The sequence below is a fragment of the Anomalospiza imberbis genome, chromosome 22 (assembly GCF_031753505.1).
Source record: "Anomalospiza imberbis isolate Cuckoo-Finch-1a 21T00152 chromosome 22, ASM3175350v1, whole genome shotgun sequence".
Lineage (NCBI taxonomy): Eukaryota > Metazoa > Chordata > Aves > Passeriformes > Viduidae > Anomalospiza > Anomalospiza imberbis.
In genome coordinates this window covers 933,918-943,784 of record NC_089702.1, presented here as the reverse complement: position 1 = coordinate 943,784, position 9,867 = coordinate 933,918, and the positions used below count along the sequence as shown (strand labels likewise).

The 9,867-nt window shown below is 52.8% G+C and overlaps 1 protein-coding gene across 1 annotated transcript; it reads right to left on the bottom strand.

Moving 5' to 3' along the window:
• Window positions 1–262: 262 nt before the first annotated feature.
• Window positions 263–4,590, bottom strand: LOC137486674 (somatotropin). The gene is made up of 5 exons (XM_068212104.1): window positions 4,490–4,590; window positions 3,454–3,617; window positions 2,570–2,686; window positions 2,064–2,225; window positions 263–513 (listed from the first exon to the last, which is right to left on the bottom strand). Exons 1-5 carry the CDS (start codon window positions 4,497–4,499, stop codon window positions 313–315), a joined length of 654 nt encoding a protein of 217 aa, XP_068068205.1. The 5' UTR covers window positions 4,500–4,590; the 3' UTR covers window positions 263–312.
• Window positions 4,591–9,867: the final 5,277 nt, after the last annotated feature.

Below are 9,867 nucleotides of genomic sequence, written 5' to 3'. Positions count from 1 at the left end.
ATGCACCTTGTAGCCCCAAGTCTATCCCCAAATCCAACCTCCCAGCCTCAAATCCTCATCCCCTGGTCCCAACTCCGCCCCAAATTTCCCCCAGCTCCAAATTCAAGCAAATTCTCAGACCTAAATCCCCCCTCCCCAGCCCCAAATCCTCATCCTCCAACCCAAAATATACCTCCCAGCCCCAAACCCTCACCCCACTGTGGCATCTCGCCCCTCCCAGTCCCCCGAACATCCCGTGTCCCCAAAAGCCAGACTCGTGTCAGCAGTAGAGAGTTTTATTCTCCAGTTTCTTCTCCCAGGAGCCGGGTGGGCTCAGAGGGCGCAGTTCCCCTCTCCGTAGCGGCGGCACCTCATCACCTTCAGGTAGGTCTCCACCTTGTGCAGGTCCTTTTTGAAGCACGACAGTAGCCCGTAGTTCTTGACCAGCGCGTCCTCGCCACGCAGGTGGAGCTCGAATTTCTCGTAGGTGGGTTTGAGCACCTGTGGACCCCGCGGGCTCCGCTCCTCCAGCTCCTGCGGGACAGCAGGGACATTCCGGGAGGGGCGTCTCCCAGGGACAAACCTCCTGCCGAGCTCTGGGACAGGTCAGGGGGATTCCCCCTCGCTCTTAAATGGGATTTCAGACGTGTTTTTGAGCGTGTTTGTGGCAGAACGCAGTGTGGGGTGATGCCACACTGAGTGTGCCAGTGACACACACGGGGCTGCGGGGAGGCAGGAGTGTCCTGGGGCTTAAGATAAAGGCAAAATCACAGGAGCTCTCTGCAGCCCCTCCAGCCAAAGGGATGGAGAACTGCATAAATAATTCTGTCTTCCCCCACTTTCCCAAAGCTCTGATCCAGCCCCACATCTCCATCTGGAGATCCGTAATCAGCCACTCCCCCTGCTGTGCTGTGCAAAATCATCAGAATGATTTTGGTGAAGTAAGAAGTGTCATACATTTGTGAAAAAGGAATATTTGTGTCATTTCTGTGTGTGGCTTCCCAATGCCCAAACACACATGGAATGCAGAGCAAAATCTGCAGTGGTCCTGATTCCTTTGCCTTCTTACTCCAGCACAGAAGCTCTGTGTGTGCTCACAGGGCCTGACTTGCAGAGCTGTTTAACTGCTAGAAAATGAAAATAATGGCCCAGATTCATTTCTCACAGCTACAGCTTCAGGGTGATGTTGGCAGATAAACTTATAGAATAAGCATAATTGAAGGGTGACCTGGCAGATAATGGGCAATTTAATTTAAAACAACAAACCCAAAATTAAGAAGACCTTAGAGGGGCTTTAAAAGCGAGGGAGACTGACAAGGGAGAATGGTTTTAAACTAAAGGAGGGGACATTCAGGTTAAGTCTCAGGAAGAAATTCTCCCTGTGAGGGTGGGCAGGCCCTGGCACAGGGTGACCAGAGCAGTTGTGGCTGCCCCTGGATCCCTGGAAGTGTCCAAGGCCAGGTTGGATGGGGCTTGGAGCAGCCTGGGACAGCGGAAGATGTCCCTGCCCATGGCATGGACAGCCCACTGGATGGGCTTTGAGGTCCCTTCCAACCCAAACCATTCTGGGATTCTCTGACAAGATCTTCCTTGGAGAGATCACCCTCCAGCTCTCAGCTTGGAGTGTTGTATTAATGGAAGAGGAAGACATCATAGCGAGTCCTTCCCGGCACAAAAATGTGTTTATAAAATGTTGTGAGGTTTCAAACCTTGGAAAATTTACCTGTTTCAAAGTACTGTGTCTGGAGATGTAACAAACATTGTGCTGCTGTTTGTCCAATGTATTTCAGCAACTGGGAATTCCTTGGTGCTGGGTTTGGAAAGATTTTGGATTGGAATGTTGCGATTCCTAGTGGAATCTGCTCCCTGAGGGGTTGTGCTAACACCTGTCCTGTATTTTTACCCTCCTTAGTGATGGGACCTGTGCACTGCGGGGGTCAGGTCATGATCTTTAGATAATAAAGGGAAGCAAAGTCCAAAGGATTCCCTGTGGAAGGCAGGGAGATTTCTCATGGTCTGTGGATCCCTGAGAGTGCCCTGTGCCTGGAAGATCTCTGTTATTCCACAGTCATACTGGGACTTACCCTCATCAGAGCTTGGATCCCTTCTTCCAGGTCCTTTAGCTTTTCATAAACCCTGTCTGAGGTGCCAAAAACCAAGTTGTTTGTAAACACCTTGCTCAGGTACTGCACTGGGGTCAGCCAGGACTGGATGAGAACCAGGGAAAACCGGAGAAGCTCCATGTCCTGAAATTGAGGCAGGAAAGGGGCAAAGCTGAGTAGGTATGGTGTTTGGTGGAGTGTCCTGCTCCCTCTGGAGCAGCCTGGAGTGACCCAGAGAGGGACACTGCTCCTGCAGCTCCTGTTTGCAGGCTGAGGTCACCACCCAGCCCCAGGTCCTGTGCAGACAGCAGTGTTCTCATGCTGGAGCTGGGAATATGATTTATAGTGTAACCCAGAAGAGTCTGCAGGGTTTAAACAGCAAAGAGAGAGGAGGGTGAAAACACCAAAGGTCTCACAGGTGGAAACCCTCTGATCCTGCAGTGGGGACTCTACAGACAGGTCTGTGCCTGCCCCAGGTCAGAACTCACCGATTTCTGCTGGGCATCCTCCTTCCCCGTGGGAGCAGGAATGGTTTCCGAGTAGCAGTAGGCTACCTGGGAGTTTTTGTTGGTGTGCCTTTGGTCCTCTGGGATGTAGCTGCGTTCCTGTGGAGACATCCCAGATACACTCAGGTCTGCTGCCCGTGGACTAGAGGAGAGCACAGAGATTTCCTGAGCTGTCCTGCACGATTCCTCTTTGCAAGGAATAAATGGGAGACAGGAGGTGCTTCTGGACAGAGTGGAGAGCTGGGAAACAGGAGTTTGTGTGTTGGCACAACAGCTGCCCTGAAGGTCTCCCTCTCCCTAGGGCAAGGTGCTCTTCAGCAAGGGCCAGTTGTGCCCGTGGACAGCAGGTGACTCAGTGTCGCCAGAGGGAACAGGGTGTCACAAGGGTGGGCATACACTGCTCCAGGCAAACTGCAGGAGGAGGAGGAACAGAACACACCTGGTACAGGTTATCCCAAGGAGGAGATGATCCCCAGGGACAGCCTGTGCCAAAGGGACAACCCATGCCAAAGGGACAGCCTGTGCCAGCTCCTAGGTAGCAGCAGAGACTTGCTGGGTTTAAGCACTCAGACCCTCCCAGGGACAAAGGTGATCAACAGAGGGAAATCCTGCAAAATATCTGTGCCACCTCCCAGCTACCCTTGTGCAGGCGGTCTGGGCACAGGTGGAAATGGCCCCAAGGAGGCATCAGGCATCAGAGAGGAGACAGAGAGGTGACAGGCTGGTGGGACACAACCTGCCCTGTCCTGTTAAGGTTCCTTCTCCTCCCTGAGAGCTTCCCAACAGCTGGGAATTGTCTGGGAAGTTCTACAGTCCTGGAGCCATCAAGGAAACACGAGAAGGTACCCTCAGGCCACAGCACTCACAAACTCCTTGTAGGTCTCGGCAGCCAGGAGGTGAAGGTGCTGAGCCCTCAGCACAGCGTTGGCAAACAGGCTGGACAGGGGCATGGCCGGGAAGGTGGCAGCTGCCTGTGGCCACTGCAGCCCCAGCGTGATCACAGCAATGGTCAGAGGAGAGAGCCAGGACCCTGCAAAGTGGAGAGGAAGGTGTTGGAAGTCCTTGGGGACTGTGCTGAGGAAGAGATGGCACCTGGGAATTCATTCCCAGCCTGTTCTGCCCGTGCTGGATCCATGCTCACCTTCCACGGTGCCCTATTGGACACTGGGTGGCCTCAGCCCTCCCCGAAATCAAGGGATCCTTTCACTGGATCTACCCTTCGGGCTTGGGCTGCCCCCAGTGAGACCAGCAGCGTCTTCCTGGCGGGAATTGTGGTTACTCCATGAAAACTAAGGGGTGTCCCTGTGGTTTTCCCTGACATACTCATGTTTTCCTCTAGGCCTTGTCCCTGCCCCTGTTGGGACAAGAGCTGGTGGCATCACCTGTGCTGTGACCAGCTGCTTTTGGTCCCTTTAGGACTTGGTGGTCTTGGTCAAGCCTAAAGGTTTTCAGCCCATGACATCCAACACGAATGTCCACCTGTGCTCACACAGACCACAAAGCCCAGCAAAAACAAAGACCCTTAGGAGGAGGAATGCCCTGGAGCCTGTAGGACTTGGACATTATTAGACATCATCCTTATCCCTGTCTGAAGTTTCAAATATGAGTTTTATTATCTATGCCAACATTTATGGTAATAGTAACTATTATAACTGTGGCTTGATCTTCTTGTTTAAGCTCGCAACACTCTCCATGCCCACTTTAGGTTAAAGATTAATTAGTGGATTAGTATCACACTTCAGGGAAAGGTTTTCTGTTTCATGGATTTAGAAAGTGCCATATTTTAATTTAGGAATGGTAAGGAGTGTGTGTAGCCCACCACAGAACCACCCCATCATCATCATCTCCTGTCACCCTACACACCCAGCACTGGAAGTCCTTTAAAACTGAAATAAAATGTACCTGGAGCCATTTTTGCTGGTGAGTTGCTCAGGTGTGGCTTGGTTGGGAATGTTTCCTTCTTTCACCTGGTGAAAGAAACTGTGGAGCCCCCCCTTATATAGCAGGGGGTCTGTTTAAAATGGATCTGTGTGTCCATGATCACAACAACACTCTGCACCTTCCCCCTGCATAAATGCATAAGTGTTCACGGTGGTGCTACCTCATCACAGGCATTTTCACAGATGTGCAGCTTGGGGAGCTTTGTTTGCCTTGGGATGAGACCAGTGCTTTGTGATTTCGCCATATTCTCCTGTTTATTGCAATTAAAAGTTTCCTCATCACAGCAAGACCCAAATCAGATCGTGGTGGGATTGTTTGTGTCCTCCTGATGTTCCTGCCTGGCTCTGCAACCCTGGCCCACATGGCTCACTGGCCAGCTTGGGATATTTCTGGCTTAAAGGAAGTGGCGAGTGGCACCAGGAGAGATTTAGGTTGGATATTAAGGAAAAGTTCTTCCTGAAAGAGGTGCCCAGCCCTGGCACAGCTGCCCAGGGCAGTGGTGGAGTCCCCATCCCTGGAGGGATTTAAAGCTGTGTGGATGTGGCACTTGGGGACAGGGGTTAGTGGTGGCCTTAGCGGTGCTGGAGGAATGGTTGGACTGGTGATCTTAGAAACCGTTTCCAACCTAAAGGATTCCATAATTCTATGGTGTTTTCCTCGCTATTGTTTGTGGGGAAAGAGCTGGCTGGGTGTTATTAGATGAATCCTATTTCTGCCAAGGAATTCCAATTTCTTCCAAAATGTCAAAAGTTCAGCAAGCACTTTTGCTGAGCTGGTTTGTCACAGGGGAGACAAGGAGCTGTCCTGCCCTGATGCTGGTTTGGATTCCAACCTGCCCTCTGCAAATCCAGAGCTCTGGGAGCTTTCTCTGATCCTCAGCTGGACGAGACTGTGGGAAAACCTGGTCATGAGCATCTTCCTGCTCCTGTCTGAGATGCAAACATTAAATACCGTGGGATTAAGGAGAGGAATGATGTGGAAAGGGGATAGAAGGGATGGGGAAGAGGAGATGGGGAAGGGAGTCAGAGAATCATGGAGTGGTTTGGGTTGGAAGAGATCTTAAGGCCCATCCAGTGCCACCCCTGCCATGGGTAGGGACACCTTCCCCTCTCCCAGGGTGCTCCGAGCCCTGTCCTGCCTGGCCTTGAAGAGAGGACACAGCCCGCCCATCCCAGCTTTTGAGAAAAACAAGACAGAACCTGGGATGGGCAGCTCCAGGGGGTATTTAAAGGACTTTTACTCCACATAAACCCCCCATTGCTCCAAACCAGACTGGTTTGGCCTTTGGTGTTCAGGGGATGTCCTGTGTCCGGGGGTGATTTTGCTCGCCCAGGCCCCCAAAGCTGTGTGTGGCTTTGGTTTCCACGCAGCAGCATCACCCCCGGAGCTGCTGGAGCTGCGGGAGTAGAGAGAGGAGAGCTGCTCGATAAACATAAGGGAGAGCAGGGCTGTTACGAGAAGCTCCCGGGTGTTGCTGCTGGAGACGCGGTGGTGTCACAGGGAAATGTCAGTCCTGGCAGCAGAGGGAACAGCGGGTCCTGCCGCTATCAGGTGTCCCGTCACCCCACAGCGGCAACATCTGGGCGTGTTTTTATGTTTTCTACTCCAGGTCGTGTTTAAATCCGTCAGGGCTGAGCCGAGCCGCAGCTGCCCAGCCCAGCCCAGCCCAGCCCAGCCCCGGCTGTGTCACCGCAGCAGCTCCGGGGAGAGCGGAGCTGGATCCGCACGATCCCGCACGGAGGCTGGCCCGGGCCCAGGCTCCCCGAGGCTGGCTCTGTCCCCGGCGCTGTCTGGGCAGTAAATGAGGCAGAAGCGGCGCGTGACGAGCGCCGGGCCGGGCAGAGCCGCGGTTGCATAAGCGGCTCCCAAACCTCATTTTCCGTCTCTGCAATTCCTGCATTCCCAACCCACAGCATCCCATCTAAAGCAGCGTCACACTCCATGATTTCCACATTCCTTGGAAAAGAAAAAAAAAACTTCATTCTCTTCACGATGGCTCCGTGTCCACCCACCTTTCCCTGAGCTTTTAAACAAGTGAAACGGCTTTTCCTGGGTGTGCTCCCGGGGTCCTGGTGATCCCCAGTCCGGGGAATCCTGACCGAGGAGCTGTTGCTGAGCCACAGCCCAGCTCTGCAGAACGTTTGGGGTGTGGGGGATTGTCTCTCTGAACTCACTGCTCCAAGGAGAAATGTCATTTCAGATTGATGGGGATTATTTACCAGAGCTGGAACTGCTGGCTTTCACTGAACTCCTGTGGGAAGATGAGGCTGAACCCCCAGGTTCAGCTCCCCAGGCACTGCCTGTCTGCTTGAGCATCTCGATGGAAAACAGGGATTTTCCCTCCCTACTATTACCTGGAAGGAGGTTGTAGCCAGGTGGGGGTCGGTCTCTTCTCCCAAGGACAGGAGGAAACAGCCTCAAGCTGTGTCAGGGGAGGTTTAGGTTGGATACTGGGGGAAATTCCTTCCCTGAAAGGAGTGTCCAGCCCTGGCATAGCTGCCCAGGGCAGCGGTAGAGTCCCCATCCCTGGAAGGATTTAAAAGCTGTGTGGATGTGGCACTTGGGGACAGGGGCTAGTGGTGGCTTTGGCAGTGCTGGGGGACACAATGATCCTACAGGGCTTTTCCAACCTCTGGGATTCCATGATTCAATGACAGAAATCAGGACAAAATACAGAGCCTGGGCTGCATAGACTGATATATTTATTAACATTAAAGGTATTTTAAACACAGACCACTCTCAATATAGAATGAAACAAACCCCCATCTCCAGGCTCCTTAGAAACTACTCCAAGCATTTCAAATAAACCAACAACACTACAGAAATATTTATTTACTTCTGGCATTTTAAAGGAGGCCAAAGCCCTGGGCTAAGGGAGCAGCAGAGCAGGACTGGGGTCACAAAAACTGCTTTTGACACAAGTGGTTCCTCATCAGGTGCAAACAGCAGATTTTTTTTTTTTTCTCTATTATTCTATTCAGTCACTTCAGTCAGTTGTTTACAGAGATCTGAGGAATCTGGAGCTGAGAAGGCCAGAAAAAAACTTACATCTTCCATTTGGAAACTGTAAACAAGGAATGGAGGGGCGAGCTCTGCAAGTTCTAAAATCTTAGCAAACATGGAAACCAGGAACAGCCAGTTCTTTTCTCTCCCTGTGAATGCTCCTTTTTTTAATTAACCAATTTTATAAGTAAAATATGCTTAAATAACTTTTATATATATGTGGCAGAACTAATTTGGGGTAGTTTTATTTAACTAGTAAAAATCAATTCCAAAATGCTGGTTTATATGCTGCTTAAACTGAATTTCAGTTTTCCACTGAGGTGCTTTACTGGTAAAGAACCAGCCTGTTACTTCTGTAAAACCTTTTTTGCTTAGAATTTTATCCTTCTCTGGCTGTTTTTGGGGTGCAGAGCAGTTGCAGGAGCTGCTTGGAGCCCAAAATGTCGTGAAACACCAGGACACAGAGGCCTTGGGCTCTCTGAAAGGGGGCAGTTTGAGCCACAATGTCCTTGTCACCCTCGTCCAGCCAAGCCCCCATGCCCACTGTGCTCCCCCAGCCCTGGTTTGGGTGCCCAGCTGGCCCCGAGCCCACCACCCTCAGCTGTTGCTGCCATGCCAAGATAATTTAATTACAAACCCAATCTCCAGATGTTTTTTAGCTTCTCCTTCAAGACCAGATCTAGCTGAGAGTGGGGCTGCTGATCCTGGGCCCTGTTCTCCTGCTTTGGATCCTGGTGATTCTCTTTGTCCCATCCCAAGCTGATGTTTTGGCACTGTTGAGGTCCCCACGGGTAGCCTTGCATCTGCTCTTGGTTTTCCATCCCTGCCTGCCCTTTGGGTGAAGTTTGAAGAGGTGAAGTTTGGTTTCCAGCTAAGCTGGACCCAAAAAGCTGCTCATTATTCCCAGGAAATTGGCACCAGGGTTGTGGGACACCCCTGGAATGGGCATGGCAGGATGGAGCAGGATGACGATTTACCCATTACCTTTATTAGGACTTCAAAAGCAGTTGGAGGTTTGTGTCCCACAATTTATAATTTCCCAGATGTTCTGAGGTCACACTTGTCCCTCACCATGGGGACGACCTTCTGACAGGGGCCAGCTCTTGCTTGGGGGGCAGCAAGCCTTTGCGTGAGACCTTTCTCCCCAGCTCTAGTCTTTGGAGAAAAGGAAGTGCCTTTGGGGGATCCTCCACCTCAGACCTCTGCCAGCTGGGCCTGTGGACACAGCCATGGCTTTGACAGCTGAAGAGTGGCCCAAAATCCGCTTCTCACAACAGCCACACGGTGCTGTTGGCAGTGTCCTTGCAGTGCCAGGTCCTGTCCTTCATGGGGTGGTGGGGCTGGAGCAGAGCCCTCATTCCCAGTCCTTCCTTGGCACTGACCAGGCTGGAGCTCAGTGCTGGGTGTGGGGCTGCCCGGGCTGTGTGACCAGTTGGCTACTGGGGGATCACAGGTGGCTCCCAATTTCTACGGAGGCTTTAGGGGTTGGTCAGCAGGGTGGGGACAGTGGCAGTGGGGTGGGGCAGCCTCAGGGACACAGCTCGGACATGTGAGCACCCCAGGGCAGCAGGCTCCCAGCCCCGAGCTGGGCTGTGCAGGTATTGGCAGCCCGGGATCCGTCCCCACGGGGGCTGCAGGGTGCTGGCAGGGCCTGGCGGGGGGCACAGGACCCCTCACTCTTCACCTGGGTGCTCCCCCACCGTCCACTTGGCCTTCACGTCCCTGAAAGGAGTGATGTCCTCGTAGGTGGCCATCTGCTCCACCTCTAGCCCCTGCAGCAACAAAAAGGAAGGTGGGACTTGGCAGGAGGTTCCAGCCAGGGCACATCCCTTGGGACACCAAGCTGGGGACCTTCCCTGGCTGGTCCCCCTGAGCCTGGAGCAGCTTCTGACAGGAACACAGGATGGGGATGGTTGGAGGTTGGAGGTTGGATGTTGGATGTGCACTGGGTGCTTCCTGGGGCAGCTCAGCACAGCTGATGCATAATTTGGGGGGAAGGTGTCCTTATCCTCCTCCCAAGGAAGGGGCTACAAGGTGACTCCCAGCAGACACCCAGCAGGGGCACAACCCCCTGTGTGAAGGCTCAGGTGATGTTAGGGAGGTCCTGCTATCAATGATTACCTCATAGGTGTGGTCCTCCTCTGGGCTCTTCTTGTCTTCACCCTATGGAGAGTCACAGGTTGGGGTCAGCACCCGCCAGGATCCCCTGTTCCCAGCCTTGGTTCCCCAGGCCAGGTCCCACCACTTCCACAGGCACAGCATTTGAGATGGGTATGTTCCCACTGCAGATATCCACGTTCCCACCCACAACCCCAAACCCATCCCACACCCAGGAC

Coding starts and splice junctions, on each gene's coding strand:
- LOC137486674 (XM_068212104.1), bottom strand. Junction 2,687..3,453: donor CCGAGACCTACAAGGAGTTT/GTGAGTGCTGTG, acceptor ATGTCTCCACAG/GAACGCAGCTACATCCCAGA. Junction 2,226..2,569: donor AGGATGCCCAGCAGAAATCG/GTGAGTTCTGAC, acceptor CCTCAATTTCAG/GACATGGAGCTTCTCCGGTT.